The 22,326-nt window shown below is 36.5% G+C and overlaps 1 protein-coding gene and 1 non-coding gene across 13 annotated transcripts in view; one reads left to right on the top strand and one right to left on the bottom strand.

Annotated features, from left to right (window-relative positions):
* The window catches only part of FAM13B (family with sequence similarity 13 member B), a 117,026-nt gene that overhangs the window by 83,155 nt on the left and 11,545 nt on the right, over window positions 1-22,326 (bottom strand). For 11 of the 12 annotated variants that reach the window (XM_057734108.1, XM_057734131.1, XM_057734139.1 and 8 more), the window contains exons 2-6: window positions 12,258-12,424; window positions 10,664-10,855; window positions 10,017-10,229; window positions 4,611-4,788; window positions 4,160-4,301 (exon numbers count right to left, since the gene is read on the bottom strand). In XM_057734108.1, coding sequence (XP_057590091.1) covers window positions 4,160-4,301; window positions 4,611-4,788; window positions 10,017-10,229; window positions 10,664-10,820 — 690 coding nt within the window. In that variant the 5' untranslated portion in view covers window positions 10,821-10,855; window positions 12,258-12,424. The remainder of the gene's footprint in view (window positions 1-4,159; window positions 4,302-4,610; window positions 4,789-10,016; window positions 10,230-10,663; window positions 10,856-12,257; window positions 12,425-22,326) is intronic. The other variant, XM_057734190.1, reaches the window with a different exon arrangement.
* On the top strand, window positions 20,189-20,261 carry TRNAG-CCC (transfer RNA glycine (anticodon CCC)). Its single transcript has one exon. It is a non-coding gene; the product is annotated as a tRNA-Gly (tRNA).

Genomic DNA, 22,326 nt, shown 5'->3' with positions numbered 1-22,326 from the left:
ATCAGCAACATTTAAGTTATGCCAACTTTAAAATGCAACCAAATTGTGCTGAGTTTGAGGAGACTTTACTTTCACTCAATACCTGATCAATTCAGCTTCACAAGTCAAAATGAAGTTATGAAATCTGCTTTAAAAAAAAATACTTTCAGAAATCTGTTCTTCTGTTACTTGTAACCCAGTTATAATTAAAAAATAATAAAAATGGATAAGAAAATAGATTCTGATAATTAGCAACATGAGCCAAGATAATTAAGACACATCACTGTCTCTCAGGACTCACTGCAGTACCCTATTTATTGAGTATATTCTGTTCAATATGCTAACATCCTCTTTTCTATTCACAGACAAATCTGCAGAATTCAACATTATTTCCTGGTGTTAATTAACCATCATTCTATTTAATGTAAAGCACAGTATATTTTAAGTCAGTTTTTGTAGTGCTTAAAAAATACAGAAATATAAATGCAATATATGTGAGATACAAATATATTTCACGTTACATAAGGAAGCTGCAGGATAATACAAATATCAGAGAATTACACCACAATGTAAAACATAATCAAGATAAACCCTGCAGACTTTAGAGGAGTCAAGACATAAACATTAGATCAAAGTGGCATCATCATTTTCTTACAAGTCACATAGTCTTGGAAAAGCAGAACATGAGTAACACAAACGTATGTATATTATTTCATTTTCAGCAGCCATTAATTTTATTTAAAAAAATAAACTGCTTAACTAAAACATAAAGAAAAGAAAGGTGGCACAAAGAATTCCCCAAAGATGGGATTTCTTACAGATATCAAAAAGCATTAAAGGTTTAAGGCATATATATCTACTTGTCCTCTTCTTGTCATTTTCTTTTAAGCAAAAATAATTTTGAACAGCTGGGTCAGTTCTTTACTTTAACCAAGTTTTTTAAGTCAGGTACTATATATGATAGTTGGAAACCTTCAAAAAATATGCCAAGAGTTCCATGGATCAATGATTCGAACTACAAATTCTCTCACTTGATTTACCTCACAAATACACACACACACACACACACACTTGATTTCATCCTCAGTTTATACACTATAAGTCACAATTTGGCATCTCTTACTGTTTTCTTAACAGTTTCTGATACTTGAGAGAGAGGAGAGGAAGGAAGGGAAGAAGGGAAGAAGAAAAAGAGGGAAGGAGAGTCAGACAAAGATAAAAATGCTTACATGAAGAAAACATAAAAAAACTTAAGGAAATGACCTATGGTCAATTAATCTAGAACAAAGGAGGCAAGACTATACAATGGAAAAAAGACAGTTTCTTCAATAAGTGGTGCTAAGAAAACTAGACAGCTACATGTAAAAGAATGAAATTAGAACACTCCCTAACACCATATACAAAAATAAACTTAAAATGGAATAAAGACCTAAAATGTAAGGCCAGACACTATAAAACTCTTAGAGGAAAACATAGGCAGAACACACTCTGACACAAATCGCAACAATATCTTTTTGGCTTTATCTCCTAGAGTAATGGATATAAAAACAAAAATAAATAAATGGGAGAAAAATACCAAATGGGAGAAAATATTTACAATCAATGCAAACAAGAAGGGATTAATTTCTACAATATACAAACAGCTCATACAGTGCAATATCAGAAAAAAAAAAAAAAAGGAGGGGGGGCAGAAGATCTAAATAGACATTTCTCCAAAGAAGACATACAGATGGCCGACACATGAAAATAATGTTCAACGTTGCTAATTATTAGAGAAATGCAAATCAAACCCACAATGCAATATTATTACCTCACTCCAGTCAGAATGGCCATCATCAAAAAGTCTATAAAAAATAAATGCTGGAGACAGTGTAGAGAAAAAGGAACCCTCCTATACTGTTGGTGGGAATACAAATTGGTATAGCCACTATGGTGATCAGTATGGAGGTTCCTTAAAAAACTAAAAATAGAGCTCCCATATGATCCTACAGTCCTACTCCTGGGCATATATCCAGAGAAAAACATTGTCAGAAATGATATATGCACCCCAATATTCATTGCAGCACTGTTTACAATAGCCAAGACATGGAAGTAACCTAAGTGTCCATCAACAGATGAATGGATAAAGATGTGAAACACAACACACACACACACACACACACACACACACACACACACACACAATGGAATACTACTCAGCCATAAAAAAGAATAATGCCATTTGCAGCAACATGGATGGACTTGAGATTATCATACTAAGTGAAGAAAGCCAAACAGGGGAAAACAAATATCATGTGATATCACTTATATGTGGAATCTTAAAAAAAAAAAAAGGATACAAATGAACACATTTACAAAACAAACAGACCCACAGACATAGAAAGCAAACTTATGGTTACCAAAGAGGGGTGGGGGCAAAGAGGAGTTTGGGATTAACATGTACACACTATATATATAAAATAAGACCTACTGTATAGCACAGTATATTCTGTAATAACCTATAAGGGAAAAGAATCTGAAAAAGAACAGCTACATAAATATATGTATAACTGAGTCACTATGCTGCACATGTGAAACTAACACAATATTGTACATCAACTGTACTTCAATGAAAAACAAAATAAACCAACCAACCTAAGGAAAGTACAACCCCAAAGTATTAAAAAGACTTATCTATAAAAGTTCACAACAGTATAGAAACCCTTTTAAATAAAAGCTGGGCTACCCAAGAAATAAAACTCCTTAATAAACATAATCAGAGCCAACACCTATAAGAATGAATGAAAATCTGCATGATAAAATTTTAAGAGTTGCTACTTTAAGAACAAATGAAGGAAAGTAATTCACTGTCCATCAACAAATAGCATAACCATATAATTTATCATCTAAATCTGGATACATCTGAGAATGAAAAGGGGAGCTACTAATAATTACATCAGAAAGCAGATATATACTAGGACTACTCTGAGAAAACCGATATACTATCACCTTTTCAAGTGGATACAGGTACTATGAATCAAATAAATTACACGTTACATCCATACAATAGGAAACTACCCAGATGTTTAAAAAAAAATGAGTACGTTCTCTACATTCTAATATCTCCAAGATACACCGTTAACTGATTAAAAAAACCAAAGTGCACAATAATATGTAGAGTATGCTGCTTTCCTGTTTAAAAAAAAAAAAAAACTGAGAGGAAATATTTACTTATATTTGCATAAAGAAATTCTGGAAAAACACATAAAAAAACAGTGAGAGGGAGAGGGTGGGCATAGGTAAGAACATGACATTTTACTATATATTTTACCTTATTTATTTTTAACCTGGTGAATTATTAGCCATTAAAAAAAGGTAGCCACCCCACTCTACACTCAAAATATAAATAACATCATAGGTTTTAATATAAAAGTTTGCTTGACAAATCACTTCACTTAAGTACAGAAGAAAAACCTCCAAATAGATCTAAATCACGAATTTTAAACCTGAGAAGTCTGCATTAATGTGGGTTTACAATCACTTATAATTACTCAGAATCAATATTCTCACTTCATAAAGACTAGGATCCTTCCGTAGTCTCAACCATCAAGGCACAGCAATGACAACAAAATATAATGTTGTTTGAGAAATAGGTTTTAATATTCAAGAGTCACAAGATTTAAAACATTATCTGCAACCTAAACTATCACTCTCCTGATGCTTCCCATTAATGATAATGTTTGCACTGCTATACTGACGTGCTACTTCAATCAAGAATATTTTTTAAAGTTTGTGTCAATTTTGTAGTCAACCTTTCCCTCTATCTTCTAATTCTCAAACTTTGCCTACCTTCCTCTACGCTAGCAGTTCCTTTGCAAAAACAAAAACACACTATTCTTACAACATAAAAAATGCTTAATTTAACAGAAGAAAAAAAACAAAAAAGTCCACAAAAGCCATATACTCTGGTTTCAATTACTTTTCCATATCCAAATTGAGGACAACAAGTTGTTCAGAAAAAAGATCACATTCATATACTACATGGATGTATCACCTATGATTACATATAACAACCAAGAAAATTACTTCCAGTTTAGTACTTAAAAATTCCACCCAAGTTTGGGCCAAGCCCTTACGAGAAAATTCTTTAAAAAACAACAACAAAAAGTCCCTCCAAGTAGAATATTTAAAATATTCTCACCTGTTCAGTAACTGAACTCAAATCATTAGATGAAAAATCTTCCTCTTCATTCTCAAAAAACTCATAGTAATTTTCCAAAAGTCCAGCCATTATCCTGCTTACTATTTCTTGTTCTTTCAGATCTTCCACATCCGTGTAAATACTAAGAATAAAAGTTCAAATTGAATTGAGAGTTCTTAAAGTAATCACAGGTGAAGTTCGAAGACAACCAATGAGTCACTTTATAGACCTGAGCAATTTATGCCATCATTCTGTGCCTCAGTTTTTTCATCTGTAAAGCCTACCTAATTTGTACCCTGTTCACAGAAATGCTGGGAGGATTAATCAGATCTACCAAAAAGAATAATGGTTCATCAAGCAACCTATGACCCTTGGGAAACAGTACAATGATTCTATTTCACAAATGCATATATATTTTTTTAATCAAACAAAAATTTGTGAAAAAACTTACTGGAAGACATCTGGACCAAAGACAGCAGCCAAAGAGTTTGCAGACCAGATTTCTTCATGATGTGATGCTACATTGGCTAAAAATCTACACAGAAACTTTAACAAACTGTAATTAACAGGTGGAAGCTGTTGTAAGAGGAACCTCAACTTTCTTCCAAATTCATCTTCATTATTATAATCTATAAAACATAATGACAGGTTTTTTAATAATAAAGTAAAAGCAAAGCTCAGATATTTTGCCAGGTTCATATTATTCCACCCATATCACCATTTTACTATAACAATTCAAAACCTCTTCACTTCCTCTACTAGAGGCCAAACACCTTAGGGCTTTGCATTTCATCTATTAAGTGGAAGAATTTGAGAAGGAATGTAACCCCGTCAACTGCTGAAGGATGTTTTCTTCATCTATTACTCACTGGCCACAATTCTCTATTTTTTTAAATTCTCATCATACTGTCTCTTGCATGACTGTACCTGTGTTTCCAAATTAGTGACAGCTCTAAGAAGTCAAAATGCACTGGCCAACAGCAGTAACACCAACCACGAGTAAGCAAAGATGAGAAACAATTTAACCAGCTAATAGTATCAGAATGAAAGAAAAAACAAGGAACAGTTTAAGAGACAGACTTTCTTCTTTAGCATTCTGAAAAGAACAATTAATTTCAGCAATGTCAACAGAACTAAATAAAAATGAATTCAACTTCTCAGTTGTTTTTCTCCTCTAAGCTGATGTTGTTTTCTGTTTACCAAGTGAATTTTCAACTACTAGAAGCTAGGCCCTGTGTTTAGGTCAATGAGTTTTCATTAACAGAAATTAGGCCTGTATCAACCCACTGACTGATGAGGGCCCCACTCAGGAGAAGTAATTTCTCAGAGGTACCCTCCATTTATTGCTCCAATAGAGAAAATTAACCCAATTATATTTCATTCTTTATTTTTCTCGAGGTTCTTACAATTAATTTAAAAATTCTTGGGGAAAAAACATTCTTGGTAAAAGGTTATGATCATGATATTGGCTGTCTCTGCAAAATAACACAACTCTTAAGAAGTTTACAGGAAAGGCTACAGTCAATGAGTTTTACTTAAAATTCAAAATGCAACCAATAGCAATTCTTCTATATCTCATAATATTATCAACTGCCCAGGTACTTTGACTTTATAATTGGTTGGAACAGTTTGTGAATTAATGTTTTTTAGATTACTGTGATTATAATTGGTGGAAATTTTTAACAACCTAAATTTAGCAGAATAGATTAAGAAATCACGTATACCAACTCAAAAAAACATATGTAAGCAATTAATATTATCAGTATGACTACATCAACACCGACAGATTCTACAAAACATACTCTCTAGTTATGTAGCACTTAACATCTAACATACGCTTGTATTTATTTTGCTTATCATCTATACTTCCTCTAACTCTCCTTATGCCCTTTTAGAATTCTTAGCACTATGATGGCAGAGATTTTTAGCCAGTTTTGTTCACTTCCGCATTCCCAGAATCTAGAACAGTGCCCGGCACACAGCAGGAGTTCAATAAAAATTAGTTGAAGAAGCTGAATAAATACACAATAAATGAAAAAAGATGCTGACTTGATGAGGTGGTAAGACTGTGGGCTATACTGGTTTACTTGAAATACTATTCATGCTGCTTTACTTGTTAGTGAACATTTCTAGTATTCAAAAATATTTACACCTACCAGGCTGCTTCTAAAGTCTTCAAATAAGGCAGAGAAACATTTCTGTGTGTGTATTAAAAACATACCTGCTGGGCTTCCTAGGTGGCGCAGTGGTTGAGAATCCGCCTGCCAATGCAGGGGACAAGGGTTCGAGCCCTCCTCCAGGAAGATTCCACATGCCGCAGAGCAACTAAGCCCGTGCACCACAACTACTGAGCCTGCACTTTAGAGCCCATGAGCCACAACTATTGAGCCCATGTGCTGCAACTACTGAAGCCCATGTGCCTAGAGCCCAGGCTCTTACAACAAGAGAAGCTACAGCAATGAGCCTGCGCACCACAATGAAGAGTAGCCCCCACTCACCACAACTAAAAGAAAGCCCACTCACAGCAAAAAAGATCCAACACAGCCAATAAAATAAATAAATAAATAAATTTATTTTAAAAAACACACACACACACCTGCTTGGACTTCCCTCATGGTGCAGTGGTTAGGGATCCGCCTGCCAATGCAGGGGACATGGGTTCGAGCCCTGGTCCGGGAAGATCCCACATGCTACAGAGCAACTAAGCCCATGCACCACAACTACTGAGGCTGTGCTCTAGAGCCCGCGAGCCACAACTACTGAGCCCTCATGCCACAACTAATGAAGCCTACGTGCCTAGAGCCCGTGCTCCGCAACAAGAAAAGCCACTGCAATGAGAAGCCTGCACACTGCAACAAAGAGTAGGACCCACTCTCCACAACTAAAGAAAGCCTGTGCACAGCGACGAAGACCCAACGCAGCCACAAATAAATAATAAAATAAATCTTTTTAAAAAAAAAACTGCTTAATTTTTTTTCCTTTTGAGCCTCTTTCCTAGTTAAATCATAACCAGGAAAAAAAATATATATGTATCCAAGAAGATTCCCCTGACTAGGAATTCTTTCAAGCATCGTAACAGTTTTTGTAAATTTTACAACAAATTCACAGAACTGTGAACTGTGTTTTCTACCAAAACATAATGTGTAAGTTACTGGACAAACTAGCATGGGCTAAACCAACGGTTGACAACATTTAACAATGAATGGAATGGTTGTCATAACTTGAGGCCAGGAATACTACTGAATATCTTAAAATTCAAGGATAGCCCCTATATTATCCAGCCCAAAATATCAGGTGGGCCAAGGCTGTGAAATCCTGGTCTAAATAAAAGATCAAACCACACCAGAAAGGCCACTTTGCAATGTCCTGCTACCACAGAAAATAAAAATCACTTCTTAAAAGACACTAACTCGGGCTTCCTAGGTGGTGCAGTGGTTGGGAATCCGCCTGCCAATGCAGAGGACATGAGTTCAATCCCTGCTCCAGGAAGATCCCACATGCTGCGGAGCAGCTAAGCCCGTGCGCCAAAAAAAAAAAAAAAAAAAAAAAAAGACACTAACTCAAATGCAACTGCATTCTCCTTCCATGATCCTAAAAGCATTAATCTCATGTATTTGTGAATGTCAATTAAAATATTAACATAATAGTTAACCTACAATAAATGGAGAGAGAAACTCTGCCCAGAGATCTAGACACCTTCCCAAAACAAAAACTAAAGGATTTTATTACAACAGAAATGCAAATATCACCTCAAGTACTGCCACACCTATCTGCATAGCTATTAAAGAAACAGGTGTATATATGGGTGTGTGTGCATGCATACATACACATGCTAATGGTTATGTAAGTGGGGAATGGAGGAGCGTGGTCGGATTTCTCATAACAAACGGGCCACAAGCACTTTTGCATGCCTAAATTCCTTAACAAGTGAAATCTGACATAAGAATAATTAATTAGTAAGATATATACTGTAATTCCATAAATAACACATGCATAATGCTGTCATACTTTTAAATGAATACCAATCAAAATGATAATCCTACTGACAAAATAGCTTCTGACTGGTAGCATCAATGAGAGGCAGTAACTTTATTATCTTATTTATTCCATTTATTCATTTATAAATTCTCAATCAAAACTGAAAGATTATCTGATTCTTGGAACTTTAAAAGACCTGTCTACGATTTGCTAATAACACTGGGAAAATGGAACCCTATCACTATAAAAACAAAATGAATGGCTCTAGACAGATAAAAAGGGCTCAAAAAACTCAAACACCAGTTTCATTATATATTTAATGGCTGCAAAATGCTTATTAGGTGACTCAATACAAACATTTGAAAAAGTTCCTACTTCTAAGAAAAGAAATTTGAAATGGATTCAGAAATTCAAAACAAAACAAAACAAAAAAACAGTATTCGTTGGGAGAAAAAAAGAAAGTTATACTATGAAAAAAGGTGACATTATTGATGACACTTCATTTTGAAACCTGTTCTTTGATCCAGGTGGCACAAGAAAACAAGAAAACTGAATCAGGCTAACCATTCCTGAATAGAGCAAGTACAAAGTGAGCCCTACCATCCAGCTGTACAGAGGAAAACATATGTAAGAGGGTCATAAAATATCTTTGTATTGACACATAAATAAGAGGCATCCACTAATTTAGGTTCGTTTTTAAGAAAAAGTAAGGTGAATAAATACTCTCAAAAAGAAATCCTCCTTCTCTGACCATACACTGCTTGAGGGTACACACAAACATACAAAATGTCCAGCTCTGACAGTGATAGGGATTAAGGAAGAAGCTATAATTTCCTAACATCACTGAATTTCTCTAGAATCCCCAATTCAAAAAATTAAAGAGATTCCATGATACAAATAAAAGCCAGAAAAAACAATCTGAAAATCCAAGAAATGTATTATACAGTTGACCCATGAACAACACAGGGGTAAGGGGTGCCAACCCACCACACCGTTGAAAACTGATGTATAATGTTACAGTAGGCCCTCTATATCCACGGTTCTGCGTGCATGGATTCAACCAATTGCAGATCATGTAGTACTGTAGTACAAATTTACTGAAAAAATATGTATATAAGTTCAAACTCATGTTGTTCGTCAACTGTATTATACACCAACTTCAAAAATTTTCCTATATAACAAAACTTGTAACTCCATTATGTACACGTGAATACCATCTGGCTCAAGGAACCGAAGCATCTTTTCACCCCTTGGTTCTTTTACCTTTCTCCATATGTCTACCTTTATTATTCTTGTCCATCCCAGCTAAGCCCTACTTTTAGTCACCACCAAAAAACTAAGCAAACAAATCAATTTTTTTCTTTATTTGACTTGTAGTCTGATGTCCAATTTGATATTTTATTTCCTTCAGACAGGTTTCCAAGAACAAGCTTTAGGTATATTCTAAACTTAGAATCAAAGCTTCTGGTTTATGCTAGGATGTTCTATCAAACCAAGGATAAACACAGTAATATCACCACTAACCAACACCACTGGCTATTACGGAACATTCTGCCACACACACATTTTTTTTTCCTTCTTTTCCCTCCTACACTTTGTTCTTGTCTCTTGCCTTTCCTCCTTCTCCTTATCACTCTATATCTTAGGCTTCCTAAGACCAACCGTAAAAAGTAAATAGCACTACACAAATCTAAGAGGTTGCCATTCCCTTAACTAGATAATACAGTCCCAAAGAGCATATGTCCCCAAATGGGAACATAAGAAATTAATCTCAGAATTACTATAATTATTACATGTCAAGATTTCTAAAAGGTAAAGACTTAGAAATTAAATGTTAAGTGACTGATTGATAAGACTGATAAGATTCAAATTATGTTACCTTGAGAAAGCTGCATCAATTGAATATGCAAACTACCAGGGATAACAGGTTCAGGAAGTTCTTGAAGGAAAAACCTAAGAAGACTAATAGCTGAGGGAACATCTGCTTCCTTAACCAAATCCACCTCTTCTCCGCTGTCGTATCTCTGCCGAAGCCACTCCACTGTCTCAGCATTTCCATTGACTTGAAAAAGTCCTTGTTGCTCCAGACCTCCTACATTAGTTCAAGGCAAAAATTAAATAAGCTTCAATTTTAACTACCATATATATTTATTCTCCAATCAACTTCAAATATTCATACTTTTGGAAAGCCATTCTTGGCTCCCCTGATTGGGCTAAACACCTTCAAATTACATATCTAGAAACATATACTATCTCTGTCCTGAGGGATATTCTATTTTATCCCACCTCCTTATATACATTAAAAATATTCCTATCACCCCTCCCACCAAAATATGCTCTAAACTGGGCATTTCTGAATATATGACTTTAAGTAAAACACACACTAAAATGTTAAAAAGAATTTCCATTGTTTTTCCTCACTATATTTTGGACATAGAATACCGGAAAAAAAAAATCCAAGGCCAAAAATGGGTAAGTTGTGTTTATTAAAACAAAGGCTAGCCCTCAAAGTAAGGAAATGTATACCATGTTCCTCAATATAGTCCACTACGTGGCGGACTATGAACGGAACCTCATTGTCTGGATGTCCTCCCTGCTGCAGCTCATCAAGTGGAATTCCAAATATTTTGTTAGCAAGAACGGAGTTGCAGTTACTCAAGGAAGGGGAGGAGCTCTTCCTCATATCTTTTTTGCAGCCAGAAATCAAAGCTGTCTTTTCTGCCAAATGAAAGGAAAAAAAAAAAAAAAAAGACTATAATGATTAACAGGTGGCAATATGACTAAATACATTAAAGAAAAAGGCTTTACACCTGAATGTGTTCTCATCTATTAAATATGTTCCAGTTATCATTCCCATAGTGTGTTCTACAAATAAAGCTCAATACAATCATCTAAGCATTTTCTCTACCATGTGAAGTTAGTTCTGAATGCTCCCCTTAGTGTCTGTATATTTATCAAACAATGGCAAAATGGATCATTAAACTTAGCAGAGGATATTAATGTCTCAAAGACAAATTAAGGGGCAAATTTTGCTCCAATAGGACCTTACTGACCAAGCTTATTAATTACACAAGTAAAAAGCAAAACCTAATCACTTCTGGACTCTGCTATGTGAAGCTCATCTAACCTCTCAATTCATAAGCACTCAAACAGGAGAGAATCATTAAAAAAAAAAAATGATGGGATAATAAGAACAAGATTAACCAGTTCTTATTTCTACATGACAGAGCAGTCATAATACGTTTTTATAAACAAGGGAAATTTTTCAGTTCTAGGCATCAACCTCTAATGAAAATGTTCTTTTATCAATCCTTCTATTTCATAATTATTCAAAAGAAAAATTTCCATAGCCCGGCTAGTTCAGAAGAAATAAATTATTTGTCTTAACTTTGTAGGAATTGTGATCAATAGACAAGCAGTGGAAGAAAATAATGTTTCCAATTTTTGAAGCATCAAAGAACAAGTATAGCAATCTAAAAAAAAAAATTCATTTTCTAAAATAATCATTTCTGGGAATTCCCTGGCTGTCCAGTGGTTTGGACTCTGCACTTTCACTGCTGGGGCACAGGTTCAATCCCTGGTTGGGGAAATAAGCTTGTATGGCATGGCCAAAAAAATCTAAAAATAATAAAAATAAAAAAAAAATAATCATTTATTACTTTCTGTGGGGAAAGGAGTATTTTTAAAAGAAAGAAAAATTTTCAGAAGTTGATAATGAACAAAATGACACCAACTGGGCTTTATTCATCACTCCAGAGAAACAATTCCTTTCACACCACAAGAGAAAGATGACAGAGGGAGGGGGAAAAAAAAAGCTCAATATTCTAAAGTTTACACAAATAAGGTCCATGTATATAACTGGTGTACCCACTGGATCAAGAGACATTGTGACTGGAAAACAAATCCATCTAACTTACAAAAACAGTTGAAATTAACTTGGGGGCAGCAAAATGCCACAAATTTAAATAGTTTTAGACAAGCAAAATCCATTCTTTAACATATCTGATGCCACAGTAACTACAAAACCTCAAGTTAATAATCCAATAGCAGCAACAGGAGATAAACTCCAAAATCTCTGTGGATATATAAGCATGGGATAGTTACCACTGTGAAAACTTACCTTTGAGTACTTAAACACCTAAGTTTAAAAAATGACTTCTGCACCAGCTACCCTCACTGAGCAAGCATTCTTTTGTCATTTATGGCTGTTTGAGATTATGGCAGAAGATCAGCCTGTAGTTCCTCATTGAAGAAACGCAGAACTCGATCAGTACTTCAGCAGTTAATCTAGAAGAAAAAAAAAACAGTTCTTTTAATTTCCCACAACATCTTCAACTGTGAGAAAAGACTAGAATAAGCAGTGAAGTCCATTTAGGAAGGTGCCTATGATGAAAAGCATTCTTCTGCCTGAAAAATCTGTCTGTGACCTAGTTAGAGGCAAAATCTTACACAAGCGTTCACATTATGATGGCTAATCTGGGTATGAATCTTTCTGCTAAAGATAAACAAATGAAGGAATTACACACGACAATCTTTGACAGTACACTTCTTCAAGGATTACACCATTCTAATAATCCATTTTTCCTCAACGGACCCTTCATTTGCACACACACATACCCCACCCAGTTCTATTGACTCCTCATATACTCAAAACGAAACATGGAAGCATTTTTAGATGAAAGGGTGGAAGACATGAGTTTAAGCTTGGATCTACACATATACTTTACTCTTTTCTTTGTATACAACAAACATTTCATTAACAAGAATATAGTTGTCTGAGCCTTCTAATTTGGAGAGGCAGTAACACATGTTGGAAAAGAGCAGTTAATAAAACTAGAAAGGCACATATTCAAATAATAACTCCATCATTCTGTAGATGTGATCCTGAACAGCTTCCATATCTCTAAGCCTAAGTTTCCTTATATAAAATAATACCTATACACATGTTACATTTCACTGAGAAAGTACATGCATGCATCAGAAAGAAAATCAGTTTCCTTCTCTTCTTTACATAATGTTAAAAGACCAGCAAAACAAGCTGGAGAGAGACAAGAGGGAAGGAAAAACCTGTTTGGCAATATGTTTAATATTTGGTCTCATCATCTTCTGTAAATTCTAATAATCTATTTAAAATCTTCTAATAAGCTCACTAAACTGTAAGACTCTGCTCAAGAGGATTCAGGTAAGCCGAAGAGTATTATCATGCAGTGTGGTTTTCAAAAATGTCCTAATAGTTACATATACCTCTAGGAGGAACATTAAAAACTGAGAGGAAGGAAAACCACATTCCCACAACAAATCTTTAGTAGATGATTACTTCCAAAACATCCTGAAATGCCCGCTAAAACATGTAGTCTATTCATGTGAAAACCAACTTCAAAGTTACATAAGATCCTTTAGAGACGTTAACTTCAAGGATAAGATGTTTAATGAACTTACATTAAAAGTCAGGTTAGGAGACTGATTCAAGATGGCAGAGTAGAAGGACATGCACTCACTCTCTCCTGTGAGAGCACCAGAATCACAACTAACTGCTGAACAATCATCAATAGGAAGACACTGGAACGCACCAAAAAAGACATCCCACATCCAGAGACAAAGGAGAAGCCACAATGAGGTGGTAGGAGTGGCACAATTGTGATAAAATCAAATGCCATAACTTCTGGGTGGGTGACTCACAAACTGTAGAACAGTTATACCACAGAAGTCCACCCACTGGAGTGAGGGTTCTGAGCCCCATATCAGACTTCCCAACCTGGGGGTCCAGCAACAGGAGAAGGAATCCCCAGAAAATCAGACTTTGAAGGCCAGTGGGATTTGACTGCAGGACTTCCACAGGACCTGGGGAAACAGAGACTCCACTCTTGGAAGGCACACAAAAAGTAGTGAGTGCACCAGGACCCAGGGGGAAGGAGCAGTGACCCCACAGGAGACTGAACCAGACCTATCTGTTGGTGTTGGAGGATCACCTGCAGAGGCGGGTGGTGGCTGTGGCTCACCACAGGGAGGGGGACGCTGGTGGCGGGGGTTCTCGGAAGCGGTCATTGGCATGAGCTCTCTTGAAGTCCACCATTAGCCCCACCAAAGAGCCTGTAAGCTCCAGTGCTGGGCTGCCTCAGGCCAAACAACCAACAGGGTGGGAACTCAGCCCCACCCATCAGCAGACAAGCAGATTAAAGTTTTACTGAGCTCTGCCCACCAGAGCAACACCCAGCTCTTCCCACCACCAGTCCCTCCCATCAGGAGTGTGCACAAGCCTCTTAGATAGCCTCATCTGCCAGAGGGCAGACAGCAATAGCAAGAAGGACCATAATCCTGCAGCCTGAGGAACAAAAACCACAGCAACAGAAAGACAGACAAAATGAAAAGACAGAGGATTTTGTACCAGATGAAGGAACAAGATAAAATCCCAGGAAAACAACTAAATGAAGTAGAGACAGGCTACCTTCCAGAAAAAGAATTCAGAATAATGATAATGAAGACGATCCAGGACTTTGAAAAAAAGACTGGATGCAAAAACTGAAAAGATGCACGAAAAGTTTAACAAAGACCTAGAAGAATTAAAGAACAAACAGAGATAAGCAACGCAATCCCTGAAATGAAAAATAACACTAGAAGGAACCAATAGCACAATAACTGAGGCAGAAGAACAGATAAGTGACCTGGAAGACTGAATGGTGAAAATCACTGCTGTGGAAGAGAAGAAAGAGAAAAGAATGAAAACAAATGAAGACAGCCTAAGAGACCTCTGGGACAACATTAAATGCACCAACATTCACATTATAGGGGTCCCAGAAGAAGAGAGAGAGAAAGGATTCGAGAAAATATTTGAAGAGATTATAGTTGAAAACTTCCCTAACATGTGAAAGTAAACAGCCAACCAAGTCCAGGAAGTGCAGAGTACCAGGCAGGATAAATCCAAGGGGAAACACGCCAAGACACATAGTAATCAAACTGACAAAAAATAAAGACAAAGAAAAATTATTAAAAACAAGAGACCTTGGCATTCTTGGGTGGTGGCTATGACCTTTGGTCATAGCTCAGCTGTGGAATGCTCTGTATAGCGAGATTTCAGTCAGGGATTACCTGTGGCTTTTATCTTGCAATCCACCATGGAAAATGTGTACAGATTTCATGTTCAACACTTACACTTAACCTCTCAACAGATCATCCTGCTTGACGTTAACAAAATAAATGGTCTTTCAGTGAACAGAGGAAAAAAAAAAGCAACAAGGGAAAAATTACAAATAACATACAAAGGAACTCCCATAAGGTTAAAGCTGATTTCTCAGCAGAAACTCTGCAAGCCAGAAGGGAGTGGCACAAAATATTTAAAGTGATGAAAGGAAGAAACTACAACCAAGAATACTCTACCCAGAAAGGAACTCATTCAGATTTGACAGAGAAATCAAAAGCTTTACAGACAAGCAAAAGCTAAGAGAATTCAGTACCACCAAACCAGGCCTACAACAAATGCTAAAGGAACCTCTCTAAGCAGGAAACAGAAGAGAAGAAAAAGACCTACAAAAAACAAATCCAAAACAATTAAGAAAATGGTAATAGGAGCATACATACTGATAACTACCTTGAATGTAAATGGACTAAATGCTCCAAGCAAAAGACACAGACTGGCTAAATGGATAAAAAAACAAGGCCCATATAGATGCTGTCTACAAGAGACCCACTTCAGATCTGGGGACACAAACAGACTGAAAGTGAGGGGATGGAAAAAGATATTCCATGCAAATGGAAATCAAAAAAAGCTGGAGTACCAATACTTAGATAAAACAGACTTTAAAATAAAGAATGTTGCAAGAGACAAGAAAGGACACTACATAATGATCAAGGGATCAATCCAAGAAGATATAACAATTATAAGTACATATGCACCCAATATAGAAGCACCTCAATACATAAGGCAAATGCTAACAACTATAATAGAGGAAATCGATAGTAACATAATAATAGTGGGGGACTTTAACACCCCACTGACACCAATGGACAGATCATCCAGACAGAAAATTAATAAGGAAACAAGCTTTAAATGACACAACAGACTAGATAGATTTAAATGACATGTATAGGACATTCCATCGGAAAATAGCACATTACACTTTCTTCTTAAATGCACACAGAACATTCTGCAGGACAGATCACATCTTGGGTCACAAATCAAGCCTTGGTAAATTTAAGAAAACTGAAATTGTATCAAGCATCTTTTCCAACCACAACGCTATGAAGTTAGAAATCAATTACAGGGAAAAAAAACTGTAAAAAACACAAACACATGGAGGCTAAACAATACACTACTAAATAACCAAGAGATTACTGAAGAAATCAAAGAGGAAATAAAAAATACCTAGAAACAAATGACAACAAAAACACAACTTTCCAAAACCTGTGGGATGTAGCAAAAGCAGTTCTAAGAGGGAAGTTTATAGCAATACATTCCTACCTCAAGAAACAAGAAATATCCAAAATAAACAATCTAACCCTACACCTAAAGAAACTAGAGAAAGAAGAACAAACAATACTCAAAGTTAGTAGAAGGAAAGAAATCATAAAGATCAGAGTAGAAATAAATGAAATAAAAACAAAGAAAACAATAGCAAGGATCAATAACACTAAAAGCTGGTTCTTTCAGAAGAGAAACAAAATTGATAAACCTCTAGCCAGATGCATCAAGAAAAATAGGGAGAGGACTCAAACCAATAAAATTAGAAATGAAACAGCACAAGTTACAATGGACACCACAGGAAAAAAAGCATCATAAGAGACTACTACAAGCAACTATATGCCAATAAAATGGACAACCTGGAAGAAATGGACAGATTCTTAGAAAGGTACAACCTTCTAAGATTGAATCAAGAAGAAATAGAAAATATGAACAGACCAATCACAAGTAATGAAATTGAAACTGTGATTAAAAATCTCCCAACAGGACTTCCTAGGTGGCGCAGTGGTAAAGAATCCACCTACCAATGCAGGTGACACGGGTTCGAGCCCTGGGAAGATTCCACATGCCACAGAGCAACTAAGCCCGTGCACCACAACTAATGAGCCTGTGCTCTAGAGCCCGTGAGCCACAACTATTGAGCCCATGTGCCGCAACTACTGAAGCCCATGCGCCTAGGGCCTGTGCTCCACAACAAGAGAAGCCACTACAATGAGGAGCCTGCTCACCACAATGAAGAGTAGCCCCTACTCACAGCAACTAGAGAAAGCCTGTGTGCAGCGACGAAGACCCAATGCAGCCAATAAATAAAATAAGTTAATTAAAAAAAAACAAAAAAAAACCTCCCAACAAACAAAGTCCAGGACCAGATGGCTTCACAGGTAAATTCTATCAAACATTTAGAGAAGAGCTAACATCCATCCTTCTCAAACTCTTCCAAAATACTGCAGAGGAAGGAACACTCCCAAACTCATTCTATGAGGCCACCATCACCCTGATACCAAAACCAAACAAAGATACTACAAAAAAAGAAAATTATAGACCAATATTACTGATGAATTTAGATGCAAAACTCCCCAACAAAATACTAGCCAATAGAATCCAACAACACATTAAAAGGATCATATACCATGATCAAGTGGGATTTATCCCAGGGATGCAAGGATTCTTCAATATACACAAATCAATCAATGTGATACACCATATTAACAAATTAAAGAATAAAAACCATATGATCATCTCAATAGATGCAGAAAAAAGCTTTTGACAAAATTCAACACCCACTTATGATAAAAACTCTCCAGAAAGTGGGCATAGAGGGAACCTACATCAATGTAATAAAGGCCACATATAACAAACCCACAGCAAACATCATTCTCAATGGTGAAAAACTGAAAACATTCCCTCTAAGATCAAGAGCAAGACAAGGATGTCCACTCTCGCCACTACTATTCAACATAGTTTTGGAAGTCCTTGGCCACAGCGATCATAGAAGAAAAAGAAACATAAGGAATCCAAATTGGAAAAGAAGAAGTATATCTGTCACTGTTTGCAGATGACGTGATACTATACACAGAAAATCCTAAAGATGCCACCAGAAAACTACTTGAGCTGATCAATGAATTTGGTAAAGTTACAGGATACAAAATGAACACACAGAAATCTCTTGCATTCCTATACACTAACAATGAAAGATCAGAAAGAGATATTAAGGAAACATTCCCATTCACCATTGCAACAAAAAGAATAAAATACCTAGGAATAAACCTAACCAAGGAGGTAAAACACCTGTACTCAGAAAACTATAAGACACTGATAAAAGAAATCAAAGATGACACAAACAGATGGAGAGATATACCATATTCTTGGATTGGAAGAGTCAACATTGTGAAAATGTCTATACTACCCAAAGCAATCTACAGATTCAATGCAATCCCTATCAAATTACCAATGGTATTTTTTACAGAACTAGAACAAAAAACCCTAAAATGTCTATGGAGACACAAAAGACCCTGAATAGCCAAAGCAATCTTGAGGGGGTAAAAAAAAACAGAGCTGGAGGAATCAGACTCCCTGGTTTCAGGCTACAGTACAAAGCTACAGTAATCAAGACAATACGGTACTGGCACAAAAACAGAAATATAGATCAGTGGAACAGGATAGAAAGCCCAGAGATAAACTATGGTCAACAAAGGAAGCAAGGATATACAATGGAGAAAAGACAGCCTCTTCAATAAGTGGTGCTGGAAAAACTGCACAGCTACATGTAACAGAATGAAATTAGAACACTTCTTAACACCATACACAAAAAGAAACTCAAAATGGATTAATGGATTGAAGACCTAAATGTAAGGACAGACACTATAAAACTCCTAGAGGAAAACATAGGAAGAACACTCTGACATAAATCACAGCAAGATCTTTTCTGATCCACCTCCTAGAGTAATGGAAATAAAAACAAAAATAAACAAGTGGGGCCTAGCGAAACAAAAGCTTTTGCACAGCAAAGGAAACTACAAACAAGATGAAAAGACAACCCTCAGAATGAGAGAAAATATTTGCAAACGAATCAACAGACAAAGGATTAATCTCCAAAATATATAAATCGTTCATGCAGCTCAATATCAAAGAAACAAACAACCCAATCAAAAAATGGGCAGAAGACCTAAACAGATATTTCTCCAAAGAAGACATTCAGATGGCCAAGAGGCACATGAAAAGCTGCTCAACATCACCAATTATTAGAGAAATGCAAGTCAAAACTACAATGAGGTATCAGGTCACACCGGTTAGAATGGGCATCATCAGAAAATCTACAAACAATAAATGCTGGAGAGGGTGTGGAGAAAAGGGAACCCTCCTGCACTGTTGGTGAGAATGTAAATTGATACAGCCACTATAGAGAACAGTATGGAGGTTCCTTGCAAAACTAAAAATAGAATTACCATATGACCCAGCAATCCCACTACTGGGCATATACCCAGAGAAAACCATAATTCAGAAAGACACATGCACCCCAATGTTCATTGCAGCACCATTTACAATAGCCAGGTCACGGAAGCAACCTAAGTGTCCATCGACAGATGAATGGCTAAAGAAGATATGGTATGTATATATAATGGAATATTAGCCATAAAAAGGAACAAAATTGGGACATTTGCAGAGACATGGATGGACCTAGAGACCGTCATACAGAGTAAAGTAAGTCAGAAAGAGAAAAACAAATATCATGTATTAATGCATACATGTGGAATCTAAAAAAATGATACAGATCAACTGGTTTGCAAGGCAGAAATAGAGACACAGATGTAAAGAACAAACATATGGACACCAAGGGAGGAAAGGGGGGTGCACTTTGGAGTGGGATGAATTGGGAGATTGGGATTGCCATATACACATTAATAAGAAAAAAAATATCAAATTGTACACTTTAAATATATGCAGTTTATTGTATGTCAATTATATCTCAATAAAAGTCCTTAAAAAAAATAGAGATCAGGTTGATATCCGCATGATATAAAGGAAATGGGATCTGCTTGATGTATAATAAATTAAGAGTCATTAGAAGAGTATGTGAAAGGCAAGTTCTAGAGACCTCCCTGGTGGTCCAGTGGTTAAGACTCTGTGCTCCCAATGCAGGGGGCCCAGGTTCAATCCCTGGTCAGGGAACTAAGATCCTGCATGCCGCAACTAAAGATCCTGCATTGCCGCAACTAAGACCCCACGCAGCCAAATGAATAAAATTTTTTTTAAAGGCAAGTTCTATATATCACGAAAATGGCTATTCAGGTTTAGTTACTTGTTAGTGAAACCAGAAACCAGTTATCTCATCCTGTGTTCTCTACTACTCCCAACCTCTAACTAGACAATCTGAAAAGCACATCTTTCCTAAGGCAATGCTGGGTAGGAATCCACAAATTCATCAGTACAAATTCATCCTTACCACTGGAAAAACAAAGGGATAAATCTTTCAGGTGATGAGCCTTTCTCCTGGAAAAGGGCATCATGATGATGATGAAAACAGCAGCCACGAACATTAAATGCCTGATACTACATGCCAGGCATTTCTATGCACTTTAGACGTATTGATACGGTATTATTAATTTAACATTTATTTTAATGAGACATTGCATAGAGGCTCACCAATTTAACCACAGTCCACCCAGTTAATAAGGGTCAGAGGCAGAATCTGAATCCAGGGAGTATAACTCCTAAAGTCCTTGCTGTTTATCACTATACTGTACTATCACTCCATGTAAGTTCTGACAATTTAAAGTACCATAGAATCTTACATTTCATCACTCAAACTGACCACAGAGTCTTATACATATTTTAGGAAGTCATTCATGCACAGCCTGCTAAAAGGTACTTTTGTTTTGTTTTGTTTTGTTTTGTTTTGTTTGTTTCTGCTAAAAGGTACTTTTAACACACGTCTATGCTCCAGCCCTAGCAGCCAATGATTGTTCACTTCAGACCTCTATCTAGAGCACAATGCTGAAGGTATTCAGACTAGAGTGGCCCAAAATAACATTCCTGCAAAATGCAAAGTTGTTTCTGACATTATTTAATACTGTTTCCTGTCCCTTTTCAGAGCTTAAATCATGTAAATATTCCCTTTATATATGTAGTAGGTTGTAGTGTCCCCCCAAAACTCATGTTCACCTGGAACCTCAAAATATGACCTTATTTAGAAATAGGATCTTTGCAAATCTAATTAGTTAAGGATCTCAGGATGAAACCACCTTGATTTAGGGGAGTACTTAATCCAGTCACTACACACATGAACACAAGGGAGGAAGAAGACCACATTAAAGACAGAGGCAGAAACTGGAGTTATGCTGTCAGAAGACAGGAAATGCCAGGAGCCACCAAAAGATGGAAGAGGCAAGGAAGAATTCTCCCATAGAAGCTTCAGAGGGAGCATCACCCTGCCCAAACTTTGATTTTATTTTTTAAATAAATGATTTTTTTAATCTTTTTTTAAAAATTTATTTATTTTGGCTGTGTTGGGTCTTCGTTGCTGCACATGGGCTATCTCTAGTTGTGGCAAGTGGGGGTTATTCTTCGTTGTGGTACGTGGGCTTCTCACTGTGGTGGCTTCTCTTGTTGCGGAGCACGGGGTCTGGGCGCTCGGGCTTCCATAGTTGTGGCATGTGGGCTCAGTAGTTGTGGCTTGCAGGCTCTGGAGTACAGGCTCAGTAGTTGTGGCGCACAGGCTTAGTTGCTCCACAGCATATGGGATCTTCCCAACCCAGGGATCGAACTCGTGTCCCACGCATTGGCAGGTGGCTTCTTAACCACTGTGCCACCAGGGAAGCCCCCGCACCTTGATTTTAGATGCCTGGCCTCCTGATCTGTGAGAGAAATTTGTCTATTAGTCTAGAGTCACCCCATTTTTAGTAATTTGTCATGGAAGCCCTAGAAAACTAATGCAACATCTAAACTACAATATCCCATTTTCAAAGAAAATAAAATGGAAAAGAAAACAGCAGCAGGTACCACAGAAAAATATGCCAAAGAGATCAGATAAAATGCCTGAAAAGATACAGTCAATAAAATGCAAAGAAAGGAGTTAATCAAAGGCTAATTAACCCAAGAGAATACAATGTGTAGACTTTCAAAATAACCAAGGATTTCTGAAAGAATAATTTTATTATAAATCAAAACAGAAAAATCATTTTAAATACAAGTGACAGTTGCCTAGCATGGTGGTACTAACAACAAATAAGAAATC

Source organism: Hippopotamus amphibius, chromosome 1 (genome assembly GCF_030028045.1).
Source record: "Hippopotamus amphibius kiboko isolate mHipAmp2 chromosome 1, mHipAmp2.hap2, whole genome shotgun sequence".
Classification (NCBI taxonomy): domain Eukaryota; kingdom Metazoa; phylum Chordata; class Mammalia; order Artiodactyla; family Hippopotamidae; genus Hippopotamus; species Hippopotamus amphibius.
The sequence above is the reverse complement of the archived record's forward strand: the minus strand, read 5'-3'. Positions and strand labels throughout refer to the sequence as shown.